The sequence below is a fragment of the Thunnus albacares genome, chromosome 20 (genome assembly GCF_914725855.1).
Source record: "Thunnus albacares chromosome 20, fThuAlb1.1, whole genome shotgun sequence".
Lineage (NCBI taxonomy): Eukaryota > Metazoa > Chordata > Actinopteri > Scombriformes > Scombridae > Thunnus > Thunnus albacares.
In genome coordinates, this window is record NC_058125.1 from 11560770 (window position 1) to 11579595 (window position 18826).

An 18826-nucleotide genomic window follows, 5' to 3' on the forward strand; every position below is an offset into this window, starting at 1 on the left:
ACCACTGTTTTCTGACAGCAAATATCTTCAAGCCCTGTGTCAGTCATTATGATATTTGAGACACAAGGCCAATGTGGTTTATATTGGCCGGCGTTGCTTCACATGTACCGTGGCCTCATTTTTAATGTCTTTTATCAATGTTCCTTGTGGTCAACGGACACCAGCTGTACGGCAAACGCTTGGATTCACATAAAAACCTTGAATTTTGAAGACCTCGTATATTGCAGCCAGGCCATGTGGTGATTGCCATGTTTCTTTCATTTTGCTTGCTGTTTTAATACTTGTGACACTGTAAAGGGCTTGTGGAGAGGCTGTTTCCTAAGCTTGTGAACAGGGAGAGCTGGAGTCCAGCAGAGGTCACTTTGAATGAATTGAGGGTTTTGGCGTCTAACAAGGAAGACCGGCTGTGTGTTTTGTGTACGTGGGAGGTAAGTGGTGGTGATGGAGGCGGGAGTGAGATGGTTGGGAGGTTAATACTCCTCCTCATACACTCCTCAGATTGTGTATAGACACCCAGTTACTGAGCAGGTCTGATTAGAAACAGACATGGCCTATTCGTCCTCTCAGAGCCTGCGCTGCCCCCAGCCCTCCCCACTCCTGTCTCCCCTTTACAAAACACCTGTATTTTATTGCTGTAACTCCATTTCAGACGTGACGCTCACCCCCTTCAGCCATACCGCACCTCTAACCCCTATCTTGCCCTAGACACATGGAGATAAAACATGGAGGTGAGCTGAAAATTAAAATCAGGGAAGCCACGGTAAGAGGAAAAGAGAAAGACTTAGGTTTTAAAAAGCCTGTGGTGACTCATGGTGATTGAAGTCAGAAGTTGGGGAAAAGGGAGGAGATGGTGGTTATAAACAATCATGGGAGAGGGCGAAGATGGAGATGAAAAAAAGTAATCAAGGGCTAAGGCAAAGGAAAATGACAGCCCCTAGAAAGCTGCGGAATTGCTCTGATCAATCATGGAGCCAGCCGTTCAGTAGAGGCTTGGACGTTAACTTTAATTTCCGTTACGTCTGGGGCCTATGCGAGACAGGGTGATAAACTGTTTACCACCTGATCACTATGCTTTGATATGGACAAACTGCAGTGTCAGGGTGACTTGTGTGTGTGTGTGTGTGTGTGAGAGTGTCTCTTAATGCCACGTATTGCAGGAAATGAAAGATGAGGGAACAATTCGCACAGAGGGACATGTCTCAGAACTGATCTCCTGTCAGGATTGAGGCAGATCTCTTTCTGTCAGTGTTTCGGTGCAGTAACAGGTCAAATGACTTAAGTTTCAAGGTATGTGACCAAGTCGCCGTTGCCATTTTTTGATGAATGGCTCCACATCTCAGCGCAACTAACGTGGGCAACTGCGGTATGATATCACGCCATTTCAAACCTCCTGGTGTTCCGTTACAGCTTGGGTCAGCTGCAGAAGGAAAACTGAGCGGAAGCCAGTGGGAGATACTGGCCACAAAATTTCAACCAAAAGATCCTCATGGCTATGAGCATTGGCAGCACTCACCATTGATGTTTTTTGGGGAAATTATCTGGAAGTGATCCCTTGTCTTCATCAGGATCAACAGGATAAAAAAAAAAACACTCCCTCTCTGCTATTGATTTGAATATTTTCCTGAGCAACAAGTACAGGAAACTGGTGTTATTTTTGCAAAACTTCCAGCATAATATCAGGCTGAAAAATATTCACTGCAAATGTGAAATAATAAAGGGGTAAAATACATTCTTCCATGAGAAATGCCTTGGTCAAGTGATAATATTACGTGGTGTGTGGTGGGGAAACATTTGGTCAGACGACCAGAAAAGCTTCGGGCATGGTATCAATTCATTTCTCTATGCTATGGTATGTACGGCAAGTCAGACATGCTGATATTCCTTTTTGAAAGTTACCATGACCGTGTATACTTCCAATCATAACTTGTTGTTCCTTTTTCACTTTCTCAGAAATGACATGATTTCACAAGTATTAGTGGGGTTAAAACATCTGAATCAGATTTTGTTTGAAAATGTTGTAAACACTTAAGGCAGCATATTGCCAAATGAAGTCAAACTGAGCTTCAAGTAATAATCTGTGACATTTTCATCCAAATAAATATTAATTTTGCTACTCTAGTACTGATTGATGAAACACAAAAGTTTATAAAAATGTTCTCATTAGCTGTTGTAAACAGAGTGGTCAGTATTTTTCACCACCACGGATGAATAGACAAAGAAATGAGCCCCACGGAGACTTTAAATTTAACTTCATTAACATAAAATCCAAGGAAAACAGATTAAGAGTCTCATGAATACCACTTCATGAGACTCTTAATCTATTAAACTAACAGCATAAAGCACTACTACACCAAACTATGTAACTTCTTGTTGGACTTGTACCTTTGCAGGCTCGTCGGTGAGTGATCGGTCTGGCCATGTCTCTGTAAAAGCCCTCCTTGCAGTAGTGGCAGTGGCGGCCTGCGGTGTTGTGCCGACAGTTCATGCAGACCCCTCCGCTCTTCCTCCCCGACAGCTTGTACAACTCCATGTTGAATCGACAGCGGCGGGCATGGAGGTTGCAGTTACATGCTGTGGAGGGAAAAGAAGTTAGGAAAAAGTTAACATTACCAGATGTGCGATTGCATCAGCAAAGATGAAGAGGATAAAATGTATAAAAATACATTATCTTCTCTGTATTTATCTGCTAGAGTCTAAATGTAAGCAAACCTACATGACATGAAGTATGCAGTGCAGTAGAACATATGCTTACTCCCAGGTACTGTATATCACAAGAGAGCTGGGAGAGATTTTCCAGTAAGGCGGTGTAATAGTGAGTGGTTTATAATCCACACTGCGGCTGTGTGCTTGGCTGCTATTCCAGAACTCATCAATCAAAAGTGATATTTGCAGAGCTCATTTTCTCCATTTCATAATTAATGAATTCAGCTTCTTTCAGCCCATTAGTTATTAATCACTAGAAAGAGACACATTAATTTCATGAATCACTGATGAATAAAGACGCCTAAGATCTATTAAAAAAGAGAATGATTCAGATAAAGGAATGGGCTCGAGCTAGCTGTCTTCTAAATAGGCGAGCCAGAATATATGGGACATGGGAAGTGAGGCTCTATCTCTAGACAGTCTCTCCCAGCTCCACTTCAAATCCTGCTGGTTCTTGGACGCCTCTTCGGCTGACGAGTCTTTCCATTGCTTCCTCCATACGAGACCGCATTCACAAGCTCTGACATTAGTGATAATCTCCATGTTCGCTCTCTACATGTGGGGCTTGCATTTGAGGAGTCTAATTAGAAACCTGCCCCTCTTATTTGTGTAGCAGAGTTTGATCCAGACACGCCAGTTAAATCAGAGTCAGACCTGGGACCTGTAGATTTGGCCAGGGCTTCAAAGACAACAGAGTTGCACAGCTTATTTCCAGTTCAAAGGTATCCACAGATAAATTAGAAAGCGTAAACAACAGCTGAGCTGTTTGACCAAAAATGTCAACAGTTATGGCATAGTAGGATTATTAGCAGATCACAACAGAAGGTGATATTAATTAACTTTAATCTGAGGGGAGCGGGTTAGAGAAAATAGATTTCACCGACAATAGATGTTTAGAGTAGAACAAGACACAACAATGGGGTCTAAGTAAAGACAGACTTGCTGAGGGACTGGGAGGTTTAATGTGTGTGGTTTTATGTGCTGTACAGAAAAAAATTATTTGTATTATATTAATAAGACAGATATCGTAACTACATTTTGCACATGTTTTCATTCAGATTCAGTCTCATCCATGTGCTCAATGTTTACTCTGTAACATTTCACATTACTTACATTACTGTGTAGTCTGCAGTAATTCAATGAATTTGTGTTTTACTTTGCTACATATATTATTCACACAAGAATGCAATAGTACTCAGATCTTTGGAATATTTGTTATTTTTGTACTCATAGAAGAAAAGGATAAGAACAATTAAAGGTACTCTGAAGTTTTTGACCACTAGTAGCGCTACGGAGCAATTTTTTTACAAGTTGGTACCTGTTCAGGGCAGTAATGCGCAAAAAAAAGGCAAATGAGAAGAAGACTGCTAGCAAGTCAAGAAGGATGTAAACAATATAGGGTTTAAATACAGTCCTTGCAAATCTTTTATGAAGAAGGAAATTCAGTGCTGTCATTTCTCCACTACAGCCAAGGTCAGTCCTGCACTTATGTGAAGCTCAATGATCTGTGTAACGTTAAATATGGGATTTTTGCAATTGATCAAAAAAAAAAAAAAAAAAAAAAAAAAAAGACTATTGATTGCACTCTGATGGCTCATTCACAAGATGAGAATCACTTGAATACAAATGTCAGGTAATAAAGAGAGCAGTGAATGATATGCACCGCCATCCACGCTGAAAAGGAAGCCTGGCACCAGGTTGGAAAAGAGGCCCGCTTTTCCCTTGTTGCAGACCCTGGAAAAAAAAAAAGGGGGGAGCACATTCCCAGACTGTTTCCCAACTCCATCTGGTTATTATGTCGCCCAATTTGTACAGAATTCTGCTGTTAATGAAATACTGTTTCATGTGCAGATCACTATTGAGGCAGCACTGTATGTGTGGAGATGCTGCTGGATTTCTTGGATGTTTTCCCATGGATTGGTGACCCCAAGATGAGGATCGACCTTTGACCCTATAGAACTGTCCAGAGGAAATATGTAGGCAGTGTAAAGATGGCATGGCAATGTGGGATACAGAAAGCTTGCAAATTGAGAGAGTTCAAAGCTTTTTATCTTTAGTGTGGTCTTAGTGGTAGTAATATGGTTTATCCCTGCTTTAACTAAAAAAACTGCATGCATCAAATTGGTGACATATTGAGTAGGTAATTGGTTCGTTCTCTGTGCATGTGTGTTTCTGTGTCTACTGTGTGTGTGTGTGTGTGCATGAGAATAGCCAAACAGCCTGTCCAACTTCTTCTAAGGGGAATGTGACAAAAAACACACCCGCTCTGGTGAGTGGCCGGGGCTGCTGGGGGAGAATGAGGTGGGGGGGGGACTGTGATTATGATCAAGCGTCTCAAACACACACACAGCTGTGAGCACTTGTGTCCATTAACACCTTGTAGCAGAACATGAAAGCGATGGATCACATTTTCTCCGCAGCTGAAGTACCGACGGCCCTCTTATGGCATCTTCTCGATTTACTGCTGTGCAACAAGATCAGCCAACAAAGTCTGAAGTAAGAGAGGATATGTTCAAGTGTGGAGAATGTAAAGAAAGCTCCAGAATTTAACCTTTAAATGATTTAACATGTGTAGCAGTAATAGCCAGGAATGGCTTTAACAACAGCCAGACTTTTCGTGACAGACAGAGAATGAGAGAATTGGTTTTTGGCAGAAATAGTAGTTAATATCTGACAAAAAAAGAGAAAAACTTGAATGAATATGGCTGCAGGACAGTGGAGAGTGGGAGAAACAATAAAAACGTGTAAGCTAATGAAAATGACTGAGAGAAAGGTGTTCATATGTGTACCTGTGTGTGCGTTCTGTGGTGTACACACTGCGTGCAGTTAACTTCAGCTCGGAGCTGCAGCTGCCCAAGGATCCTGGAATGTTTATGGGTTTGTTTTGAAGTGCTTGTGCACACACACACTGACACCCCAATTCCCCCCCAACCTGCCACCCCTGCATCCCCCCCCCCCATCCAAATTAGGCTCAGCGGGGATAACTGAACACTGTTGAAGGCCATTTTTCAATTCATTAACACATCAAAGCCTCACTGGTGCGCCACAAAAACACTCACTAATTCTTATCTGTTGAAGGAAAAACAGACATTTCAGCACAGAGAGAAGTTCTGTGGGTGGTGGAAAGTCAGATCCTCAAGTGAACGCTGGTTTTTATTTGTTAGTATCCAATTCAAGGATGCGTAAATGTGGTTCCTTATGTTGTCGTGGAAATCAGACAACAAACAAAAGCTACAGGCTCAGCAAACTGAAGGATGCTCATACAGAAAATAAAAGAGGAGACGGAGGGAGCGGAGGAAGGAACATGCCACTAGGAAAATATTAGAGAAGAAAATAGTTGCACAACTTTGTCATCAAATTGACCAGCATCAAATGCAAATTTTGGTGGAATAACTGCGTGGGTAAATGTTTGGTTGTTATCTGATATCTTCTTCTACATAGTCTGCACACATCTGCTCAGGTTGTGATCTAGATGGTGCTTACTCCTTTAAATACAGGGAATATTTCAGGTAACATACATTGACTGAAGAACCCCACGCTGTTCTACTTTAGCTCTCATAACAGGTACCTCGACAAGTAAATGTGCTCTGAACAAGCTCACAGACTGGTCTGTCAAGCGTGCTATGACAAATTGCCCCGTAAAGACTGCTCTTGACAAATAAAATGCAAGTGTGTTTGCGGAGTGCACTGCCTCTCTGTTCTCCTCCATATGTCAGGGATAAATCTAACCTCATTTTTCCTTCAGCTCGACCAAAGCCAAGCCGGTAAGCACAGCCAATTGATTTTGGATGCCTGTGCAAAACCCAAATCCCATGGCTAAAATTGGTCCTTGAAAATTGGAGGGCCGCTCTCCCACCACCACCTTTCCCCTCTTGGCCCAGGCTGTGGTCCAGACCTGCTGCAGCCCCCCTTGGGTGCCCTCTCTGCCTGGCCAAACAGGCTCTGCTATATGGGTTCCTGCCATCTTGTGTGTGTGTGTGTGGGTGTGTGTATGTCTGTGTGTGTGTTTGGGCTGAGTTCCGCCTGGCTGCTCCAGCCACCTGCTCAGGGCACCAGGGGGAACACCCGGTTAATTAGCTCCTCATTAGAGCCAAGGCAGTGTACAGTGGGGACAAACACACATATATATATATACACACACACAGTTATGCACCCACACACACCAGAGACGACTGCCTTAAGAAGTAGTAACCACTTTAAAAACTTCAAGGATCAAGTGACAAAGGATACAAAAAAAGTCAAACAGAAGTGAGACTTAAACAGATGTAAACACTGCTGGGTCTGTATACTCTAATGAGCTGTGGACAACAAGCTGAGACAAAGATTTAAGAACTCTGAGCTGAGAACTAACAGGAAACTACAGCTCCTGTTGCCCTGCTGTGTGCATTACATGACCAATGCTACAATGTACTGTATACATCCCAGGAGCTTCTACCTCTTTGTAAGAAACCACTTTAGCCCCATTTGCTCTTTCTTTCTCTTCCAGACAGACAGACATATCTTTCACTTTTAGCTTTGACACCATGTCTCAGCCCTCCCCTCCCCTCCACTGGTTTCTGTGGTTAGCCTCACGCCGTGGGCTTAAGAGCAGGCTCTTGGGAGCCCTTTTGAACTGAAAGTCCCCTTAATTCCCCTCCCACCCCTTCCCTAAGCCTCCTTCTCTCTCCCTCCCTATTCCCTCTTACTTTCATGAGACCCCATCTCAAATACTCTCACTGGTTGCCTCTCCCTCTTCGTGCTTGTCTCTTTCCCCTGTCCTCTCTCTTGTCCATCCTTTCCTCCATCTCCCCTTTCTCTCTCTGGATGGCATCAGGCAGGGGAAGATTTTAACGAGATTAGGCTGGAGGGTTGCCAGGCTGGGGGGCCTGGTGTCAGTGGAGAGTTGAGTCCTTAGCTCTGTTCCCTCTCTCTGGTCCACTTCACTTCCCCACATCTAAACATTGTTATCTCTGTCCCGCCTTTGCCTTCAGTCTCTGTCTGTCTCGATTACTGTTTTTTTTCCACAGACAATTTGAGCACAAGGGCAGAGCCAGACGATTGTTGTGCAATCAAATTATCATGGCGAATGGGTTATAAACTGAGGCACAAAAAAAAAAAGATTTACTTTTGCCATGACACTTGGCATACACAACCATGAGGTCCACCGTAGGGGATGCAAGTGATGCCTGCACTGGTTTAGAAATAGAAAGTGACAGATGGAACATACTGTGTAGATTCACCACTGTGGCCAGAGATGACAGTAAAAATCATGAATAGATATCAAATGTTTTGTTGTTTTATGATTAGGTTGTGATGCAGAATTGTATATGAATGCAAAAGAGTCTTGGTTTAATGATGGGTGATCCAGAATTGAAAAGTAAAATTTCAAATGTTATGCTGAGAAAAAAAATAAGATGTGAAGATGGGGGTGGCTGGAAAACACTGACAGAAATCCACTTCAGCCGTTTAAAGAGGACATATTATGGACATTTCAAAGTCTATATTTTTATTCTGGGGCTCTACTAGAATATCTTTGCATGATTTACAGTTATAGTACAGCCCCTCAGTTCAGCCTCTGTCTGAAACAGGCCGTTTTAGCTCCTGTCTCTTTAAGCCCCTGCTCCCGAGGAGCCCACTCTGTTCTGATTGGCCAGCCCTTGGAAGCTGCCCCTCAGCAGACATCCGCAGGCAACATCAACAAACCATGCAACAAACTATAGTAGTAAGATGTCACTACTTTTTCTCAATCTTTACTCAAAATGTCAACTTCTCAAATACATCCGTACATATTCAAGCCAGAATCCAATTTGAAATATGAGAGTAGACAATGCAAACAACACATGGAAAAATCTTAGCAACAACCTTAGCAACCAAGGCTACTATGGATGGCCATTTATGGGTATGCACGATGATCTGACGTCAACTCATCAGCAAGATACTTTTGGAACTTTGACCATGTTAAGCATAGATATCTGATACCATATCAGTATATAAATAACAGAAAACCTGAAAAAGCATAATATGTCCCGTTTAAAAACCAAATATTTAAATTTGAAATGAGATCAAGGCTTAATTTTCAATCCTCAGGAGAAAATTTGCTCCCAGTCATTTTATTTGGACTCATTCTGCCATTGAAGACTGATCAGAATCATTCCTTCATTTGTACATAATCTCTATAATAGTGCTCAACTTTACAGTTAAGATTAGGAAATTGGGTTGGGTGCTCCCTGTGGAGCTGCTCCATAAGGAGATGATAATGGAGAGAAGGACAGACTGCTCCACATTTGTACATTTGTTTATACTACACACACAAGACCTGTCTCTTCACATACAGTAACAGACAACATCCATACGCACAAATTTTATACAGCAACGTGTGAGCAAGCAAAGTGACAACAAGAGATCTGACAGGCAGACAAAACCACAGCTTCACCAATTCAAAAGGAGAAGCTAGTAGCGCGATAGTCAAGCACTCATCATCAACATACAGACATATATTTTCTTTTAACAGCCCCTGAATCTTGATGAAACCAACAATACCGGCTAGCGGCCAAAAACCACATAGTTTCTCAGGCAATAGAGCCCAGAGGCCTGCAACAACATTTAAAAGAGCAAACTGAATTCAATGACAGAAGAAAAGGGCTGATATCAGCAAAAAGAGAGAAATATGAAATAAAAGAGGAGGTAGCACACAGAAAAACTTCCCGGCAGTGAATTAATCATTGACAAGAGTCAGTTACACAAGGGTAGAGAGGAAGAGAGCGCCGGCAGTGACGGGCACCTCAGGAGGTGATTGCTACCATCTGTGGGGGAGAGTTGATGGGGGCCTGGGAGAGCAGGGTGGGCACACTGCTGCTCCACCAGTTTGCTTTGGCACCAGGATGAAGCACTATATCGCACTACATGTGGCTCACACACATGCACAAATGCAAGGGGATGCATATGCACATGCACACACTTGGCCTCAGGCAGCGGCAAAGCCTTTCCCAGGGATCCAGCATTTTAACCCAGCTGACATTAACGCTGTAATTTGACACTTTGCTGTCCTTAACGTTGTTTCACCATGTTCCCCGCTTGCCAAAGAGCCTTTATGGGTGGCTTCGAAGAATGAGAAATGCATCAATCCTTTGCGGGTTGGCCATGGACCAACGCTGCAATCCTGGCAAACGGAATAAAAGCAAAGAACAAATCTACAGTGCAAACTGATCAAACTGACCAAACCCTGTCTGCCAGATAGGGGAAGTTACTCTTGGCTTAGGTCTTTAAAACACACAAACACCAACAAAACAAAACGCACACACCTCCTGTTTGTTGGCCTCGGTGCGCCGTAGCCCCTGCGTCTCACGCTAACCAGCCCAGAGGCATCATTTCATAGGGCTGGTGATTTTAGAAACAACATTCCTCTGCTGTGTAATTATTCCAAAGCACAGGAGGTTTCTCTAAATCCACTTTCTTTCACTCAGCAACCCCCCTTCAACACACACACACACACCTAAACACATCTCCTGCTCATTTGAGTGTCGTGTTGTAAGTAATTGAAGTGTCGGGTCCCTGTTAGCCTCCAGCAACAGGCAGCGGAGGTGGGAGGGTTGGGAGGGTCTTTAAGTCAATTAGCGAAAGTAGGAACATGGTACATACATGCAGTAATATCAAGGCAGTTCTGGCTTTTTTCAGCCTTACCTGTTCATATTTGGCAACTCACTGAGCTTCATATCATGTTGCCCTCTAGGGACAGACAGCATAATTTCAACTGACCATGATGGACATTTCAGGTTGCCGAGTATGGCTGGTTATGGAATCCCAAAACAATCTGAGGAGGTTAACTTTTGTCTGCTCAGGACCAAACCTAACTGTGTTGCAACAACAAAAGCACACAGATCCAGCTCCTCTGCAGCATGATACGAATGAGAAACTATAAAAATGTGAAGTTGTTCATGTTATCCAAATCATGCAGTCTCACAAATTGTGCAGTGGTTTCATGTATGGAATGAGGTCATTTCTCAATCACGAGGCCGAAAAAGTGTCTTGATGAATCTGCTCTACAAGTGGAACATGGGCCTGACCTCTGCTTGCCCTTACTAGGAGATGTGGAGCGAAAAAATGCTGTGAAAGGATGGAGGCCTATTTTGAAATTCTAATCAGCATCAAATAACCATCTGCCCCTTGTCAGAGAGGGAAACGGAGAGAGAGAGAAAAATGAACTTTGTGCTTCTGTGGTCTTCAGAGTTTCCACAGCTCTGTACAGATCTGAGAGCTTATTCTGAGTCCTGTTCCTGAGCATGTGTTCCTGGCCGGGCTCTTTCTCTCACACATACACACACCTCTGCTGGATCACACTGCTCTCGCTAAGAAACCCATCTGTCAATGTCCCCCTAATTCCAGCTAATAGTTTCCAAAAAACGGAGGCTGAGCCCACCAAAAACCACAAACCCCCACAAAAGATTTGAACGGGTTGCGACAGGACTTGCAAATTTAAAATCTGTCTCGTTCTTTCGCTGTAAAATTCATATTTTTGCAACCACCGTTTCATTAGTGCGGCAGATGTGATCTAATGACACCTATTATATAACAGGTAATAACTTCTTTTGAGGTAAAAACTAATCTGAGGGGGATTTCCTTCAGGTGATGACATGGACTAATATATAATGTGTGTCTCAAGTGAATAGTTATTTAGTTGATTGATTTAATTTCAAAGGAAACTCCCCTTGTCATGCAAAAACAGAATACCATATCACTCATTCCCCACTGGACTCAATATGTCAAATTTACTATTGAAAATATTCAACACCACACCCAAACGCTGCACCAGAACAGGAACACCCAGCTCTGCTACCAACCGCAGCTCACCTGCAATCTTAAGAAATCAGCCCAAATGGCCATTCAAGCAGCCTTCACATGACCTCTGTACTTAATGCTATGAATGCATACCGGTGTGCCTGGTGCATCACTGGGAGCAGACCTGGCTTGGCAAGTCCATTAGCGATGGATGGTGTCTGGCCCTGAGCTCGTAGCGTCCCAGAGCAGCACTCTGGACTTCCCGCAGTCCAAATGAGGTAGAGGAAGGACTGGAGAATAGAACAGCTTGGTGCCGCGGCCAAACAGGGCCAAAATGGCTGCAGAAACAGCCAAGATTATAGCGCTACTACAGCACCATAAATTATCATCTACTCAGGATGTCACATTGTCGTTGACTCCACAAGAGGCCTCTTCATCTTATACAGTGACTTTGGCAGACTCTATTGTAGCATGATATACCGTCTCACATTTTAAAGTCAACATACAGTATTTACATTATGGCATCGACCATGCTAGCAGAAAAGCCAATACTCAATCATGACAGTAACCAAATAGATCTCATCCATCTGTTTCCTCATTCTGTCCTGTGGCTCAAACTCCGGGCAGATAAATCACAGCTTTTTCCATCATGTCTCCCTCAATACAAACAGACACGCTCCTTTACGAGGCTGCCCTCTCTGACTACTAGAGCGGGGATTTGTAAACCAATGTCTTCAGGCAGGATTCATAGTGAGGGAGGCGGCAGATGGGCGTGTGTGTGCATGGCTTGTGTCTAGAGACAGTGTGTGAGCTTGCCAAGAGCGCAGACAGTAATCTTGGTGCGGTGCATGTCAAACATTTAGCAAGACCCATGAACAATCAAACCAGCTTGTAAGAGAGTAGTGTTCTTGTTTTGCAGGGGAAAAGGCTTAAAACTCCTAAAAGTGAGAGCAAATTCTTTTAAATCATCTGAACATTAGTGTTTAAAGTGGTGAAATCTGTCTACCAGACACATAATTTCTTAGGGACTGACAGACTCAGAGGCGGGGTGTGAAACAACTGTTGATTTGGCTCTACATCTGCCTACTCTGAATTCCTCATTATCCACAAACCATCTCCCCGTCAACTTAACCTTGTCACCACCCCACAAAGGATCATGACCTCAGCCCAGCCCCCTCAGACACTCCCTCAAACCCAAACACCCCCAGGGCCTGGTAAAGGCTCTGGTGACACCTAAGGGACTCTTCGGTTCTGTAACTTGTCAGTCTTTACACACTTGCACGGTCTTAATACTTACACTTTGCTGCCACAGTGGTGTGCCTCAGGGCTCACACTGCAGCCCACTGCCATTTGTGCACCGTCTCAGAGAGGAAAGCAAGCAAAGAAATCAACATGGGGTGTGTGCATTTTAACATTTTAAGAATGGGCTTTAATATACACTGGAGAGGCTTTTTAAAGGCTCTGCTGCTACTTTGCGGATATTTTGGAACCAGTTCTACCGGAATAAGCTGTAAAGAGGCTTTTGGAACTTGAAATTGGTGACATCTGGGACTGACTTATTGGCGTGTCCGGATGTGTGATCAGGTATAGCGTGCAACATGCAATAGGCTTTAACTGCCCTGTATCAACACTGGGATTATGTCATCAGAGTTGGCCAGCACAGCCGGGCTGTTTAGTCCAGAAATCGTGGATGGAAGTGACATATCAATCCCACAGAGAAGAGATCTACGGGAAGCGGGTGTAACATTTCGGAAACAGCTACGGGACATTTGAAGGAGAGTGTGTGCAAAAGTACGAGGGAGAAAACACTGAGGGATTTACAGGATATTGTTGTAGAAGGGGATAGGTGCATGTGTGGGTGAGTATGTGCCTGTATCTGTGAGTTGAGTAAGTGAGGGTGTCAAAGATAGATCTGAGAAACCAAAGTAAGGTAGTGCTGGAATGGGAGGTTTCAGAGTACAGAGTGAAGGAAGACTGGGTTTGTTGGCCAGTCTTATGCTAAAATGGCCTTGTTCCTCTGGCTCTGTCACTGTCTGTCCCCCTTAAACAGATCTGGCACTGTTCAATGCTAAATATGATCTCAGGCCAGCTCACTGGGCAATTACAACATGTTAGAAAAATATAGACTGTTTTTCAATGTTCTGCTCCTGTTTTTTTCCTCTCTGGCTGTAATTTCATTTCATTATGGGGAAAGGTTAAAATGGGGACAGTGGTTTCTAATATGGTTTTATTTTCCTATGCTTACAAATTTTTATGACAAGCAAAATTGACCTGAATTAAGTTCCACCTATGTCTATTTATACTAACAGAGAAATGCTGTAAAAATCACCACCAAAGAAACTTCCACATATTAAAGAATGAATTAATGTTAAAAACACATGACTAACACGGTGTGTTCCTAAAAACTTCTGCAGCCACGAAATTCATATATAGGCTAAATATCACATCAAAAACCTGTTATCATAGAAAAGGCTAATCCAATACTAAGGTAATCCATTTACATTAACAAAAATTGCCTCAGAAATTGCTATAATTTTACTTGGCAAGCTTTCAAAGCATGTCTGGATGACTTTTACTGAGCATGTCTTGAGGTAAAGGCAAACACTGCCAAATAACATTCTTGGATGACTTAGCTGTAGCGGTGTGCCAATGAATCGAGCTGTTGTCATCCACTGTTTAGACATGCTCGTGAAAAAGAGTTTTGTCAGAGAAAAGTACAGAAAACATGATTTTGTTGAGAGCAGTGAGTTTGTTTCTTTGTAGAGGAACGGTAAATACAAGAGGCTGATGGGAAATGCAGGTGAAGGATGGGCCTGTGTTTTGAGAGATGTTGCCAAATTTACCAGCTCAACCAGCTCACCTGAACTGCTCACCTGTAAAAACACGAACTCATCCGGTATTTTCTGGCAACACTATTAATTATATTACCCTTATAACAGTCATACACAGGTCATCGTAGTTAATTCTCTCCTTCTCTACCTCCCTCTTTCTTTTCCTGTGTAAATTCAATCTGATGGGCTGACTTGACACTGCTGTCCAATACATTCTGAGGTCATGCCTCTATCCAACAAAGAAATCCATCCATCAATACTTGTACTGAAATATTACCATATTTTTTATGGACTCCTTGAACTAAGAAGGGGATATTTGTACCAAATCAGCCTGTCCTCACAAATAAAACCAACAAAAAAACCCGACAGTATAGGTCTAAAATTCAGGCTGGCAAAAACAACTTATAGTTACATTTACACCATCTAGTGGCCGTTGTAATTATGACTTGGAGAAGTGACGCAGTTCAGATGACGTCATTATAAGGTGACTTCCTTTTCAGGAGGAGGTGGGTAGGGAGGATGGCTAAATAGTTAGCAAGATGACAAAACGGCAAAAAGTTGTCTCAGAGTGGCTCAGATGTGTTTTTCCCCGCAAGAAGGAGTGTATTTCACTGGTGTTTTACACCGTGAATCGCAGTGGCTCAGGTTTCCGAACTATGATCTTTCCGTAACACTAACCAAGTGGGTTTTGTGCCTAAACCTAACCAGACCATAACCACAGCATTGTCACACCATAAAACATCATTATATATAAAATTGTCCTAGGGGTGGCTCTTCTGGTCCCCATCTGTCCTCTAGAGGGTGTTGAAAACACTCATATGTTGTTTTGGAAGTCATTGGAAATAGACCTATTCTGCCTTTTTGATAATGAAGATGTGTTTATCAGGTAGATCACAGTTTTATTGATGTGTGTTCAATAGGGCTCAATCCTCTGTCTCAATCCCATTCACTTATTAGGACTGTAGCGAGAAAGGAAACAAGCAAGGAAGAGAGCTGAGGAGGAAGAGGGTGGCAAAAAAACTGGAGCTTCCACACATTACTTTTGTATGGTCCTTTTGGTGGCCTTAAATTAATGTGAAGATTGTTGAATGATATTTTTATAAAGAACAGATTGTGATCTTCAAAAATGAACTGTATCCATCGTCTTGACATCATATGTTAGATTACTTTTTTGTACTAAATATAATTTCCCAGAAATATAAGTCACAGCCTGTGATATTTGGAGTACAGCAAAGATATACTGTATCTACAGTATAGTGCACAACAGCTAACTGAAACATGTTTAAAAGCACATAGAAAAGAGGAAAATACTTACGCAAACACTCATTGGCCTCACGCACACTGGCCCTCTGCCATGGTCGATCATAGTGAAAGGGCTTGCAGCGGTCACATTCAGGCCCCTCTGTGTTGTGCTTGCAGTCACACACCAGTTTGCCTTCCTTGTCTTTCAGACAGCGTGAGGCATGTCCGTTGCATTTGCACCTCCCGCCCACCTGGAAGTCTCCCACTGCATAGAAATAAGTTGGCAGTGTTGATGTCACTGCCATGGGGTCATCGTCCCTCCCTCCGCTGTTGCTTCCAGCCCCCAGTCCCAGCTCCCGGGGTAGCTGGGGTCGGCTAAAGACCACACGGATATCAGTGACCGTCACCCAGTCCTGAAGGACTGGGCTGTTGTCAAAGTCTTTGCCAGAAGGCCGTCCATCCAGAGTACTGAAAGCAATGAGTCCTCCGGAGAGTGGATAAAGGTCAGTATGGCCATCTGTACATAGAGCCTCCTGTTCATTCTGCTTTGTTATTGTTGCTTTGTTGGGCCGATTGTACATACGCCGGCACTGTGAGGAGTAGAACTGGTAGGGCATCCATGTCTTGCCGTAGTCCATGCTCTTGTATATGGCCAGCGACTCAGGTCGTGGTGAACAGAACTGCAAGCTGACATAGGTGATCTCAAACTTTTTACCCAGCGAAAGGGTTAGAGTCACGTTGTACGGAGAGATGTTCAGATTCTCCGACTGCCAGCAGGTGAGGTTGTGAGCTGAGTTGAGGTCGGTGAGGTAGGAAGCAGGGTGGGATCGGCGAGGGTCAGCAGCATCACAGATTTGGCACGTACGCACAGAAGGCCGATCGTCACCTCGCTCCACCACACTGCAAGAACGGGACGGAGGCCGGCCACAGACACTGGACACCATCACCTCCTTGCCAAAGGCAGCATTGATAAACTCAGGGATACAGCGGCGGGCTGCACCTGTGTCATCATAGCAAGGGTCCGGAGGGGTCTGCTGCCCTGCAAAGGGATTGGCAGCGCTGTGGGTGGAGGCTGAGCATGCCAGGAGGCACAAGCACAGCAGGCACCTCCAGGGTTCCCTCATCCTGCTTAGAGAGCCTGTGTGTGAATCTGTGTGTGTGTGTGTTTTTGTGCACAGACAAATCTTTGTGTGTGTCTACCAATGAGTCTGTGTGTATAAATGAAAGAGAGAGGGAGTGTGTGTGCGTGTGTGTGTGTGTGTGCGCAGATGTGTCTGCGTGTCAGTATTACTTTCTGTATGTGCTTAGATGTGAGTCAGTGGAAGGAGAGTGTCTGAGCTCAGTGACCCTTCACTTCAGGCTGACCAGAGCCCTTCCTGCAAGTTAAAAAAATAAACACAGAGGTCAATGTCACAGTCATATTTTTACCATAATAGGATATAAAATAGAGAGTAATGTTGATTGAATTTTACCGTATAAAAAAGAACTCTGTACATCTTAAAAACTAAATTATATTTGCCCTTATAAAGGAAATAAATTTTGTTGGCAGACCCTTTGTACAGTGTAATTACAAGTGCATGTTTTCATTGACTAAAAGCCTGTCAAAGCATAAGACAGACGGGGGCCCAAGAGAGAGGATGTGACCATTTAAAGAGAGACATTAGTGGCTGCAAGTGACTGCATCCTGAATTTTAATGCCGGCCTCTCATTCAGTACTTCCATTCAAGTCAAAACTGGCCAAGCCTTCTGGTCATGCTTGAGCAGCATGGCAGAAGTCGCCCTATAATCCCTGGTGATGCTGCGAAGCAGTGGACCGCATGTGACTCAGCCAAACCTCTGCTTTAAGAGGTGAAACAACTGTGGTTGTGAAAAACACTATTTTATATACGAGGACACGGCTCAACTCTTGAGCTCTGATCTTTTCTTGCTACTGATTTTTGCAGGAATTTGACAGGGAATCAACAGTTGGAACACTATTGTTACACTTAGCTGACCCTGGAGAAGGCAGCATTATGTTAATTCACTGAACCAGAAAATTCACCAAAAGTGATAGCTATTTGGGGATTATACTCCACATTATAAGAACCGAAGTAATGAGGCTCCATTCAAGCCTTTTTAAATCTCTGGGTCAAGATAGGTACCTGGATGACATCATTCATACCCTCACAGCTAGACGAGGGGCCTCTCGGTCCCAAAGAGAGAAAGATTGAGGGGCGCAGGGAGAGAAAGCTGTGGGGCAAAGAAAGAGACAGAGAAAGAGATGTATATGGCCTAAGGCTTTTCCTTCCTAATCCCCTTTTACTTCCCTGGGTGTCAAATCTAGAAGAGCCCCATTTCAAATCAGACAGCTGAGGGGTTGAGAAGGCACCCCAGCCCTCTTTGCGAGGTATTTATTAAATTACAATGAATCACACCCACCTCCTCCTGCCCTCACTCTCCCTCTTACTACAGCATCCCTCTTCATCTTAGTAGAACAAAAGGCCGTCTCTGTATCCACTTCAGTCAAGCGGGGAAGGCAGACAGACGGATTTAAGGGGAGTCGGAAAAACAAAAGTTTCGTTCTTTTCTTGTGTGAGGGGTCCAAAGCTAGCAACCCTCAAAAAGGAGCCCAGTGGCCTGGTAAATAGGACCACTCATCTGCGCTTGAGTGCTAAAACCCGTCCATTTGGCCTCTCCTCAAGCGGAGAGTTGGTGTTAAAGGAAAAGGAAAGAGTGTGCAGGAATTACACAGAGCAGAAAGACAGTGTGGACGAAAATGTGGAAGTACAACTGCTTCTTATGTCAATCATAGAAATTGGTAGCTAACTACACATTATTAAAAATTCAGACTTCTTTCCTGCTTCATTTTGAACTATAGACTTGGTTTATGATAAATGGTAATTTGGTAAAAGATAAATGTACATTTCCCCTCTCTGCAAACTTTGAAGTAGCCACCCAAAATGTAAATACAATCTTCTCAAAGACATTTAAAGACCTGGGTATGAAAACATTACACACACAAAAAATAACCCCTGCTATTGCAATATTTAACATATGAAAAATGGATGGCAGGGAATGGGGCTGCTCATAAATGATTATAGTATGAGTGGGCCTTGCCAGGACGGATAAGGACATTGATCAATGACATGTGTCTGAGGACGAGGAGGTTAAAGTGGGCACGCAGGCGGGAGTTCATCAGCCAAGGCACTCCATCAAAAGGCTGGCCGTGGTAAAGCTGGCGGGCCCGACACCCACTGGGGAGGGCATGGAGAGGCGGCTGATAGAATTAGCAACTCATTAGCATCCAGGCCCAGCTT

The 18826-nt window shown here is 43.6% G+C and overlaps 1 protein-coding gene across 2 annotated transcripts in view; it reads right to left on the reverse strand.

Annotated features, from left to right (window-relative positions):
* ntn2 (netrin 2) overlaps positions 1 to 18826 on the reverse strand; it is a 46536-nt gene that overhangs the window by 15923 nt on the left and 11787 nt on the right. For both annotated transcript variants that reach the window (XM_044338305.1, XM_044338306.1), the window contains exons 2-3: positions 15604 to 16906; positions 2383 to 2571 (exon numbers count right to left, since the gene is read on the reverse strand). In XM_044338305.1, coding sequence (XP_044194240.1) covers positions 2383 to 2571; positions 15604 to 16654 — 1240 coding nt within the window. In that variant the 5' untranslated portion in view covers positions 16655 to 16906. The remainder of the gene's footprint in view (positions 1 to 2382; positions 2572 to 15603; positions 16907 to 18826) is intronic.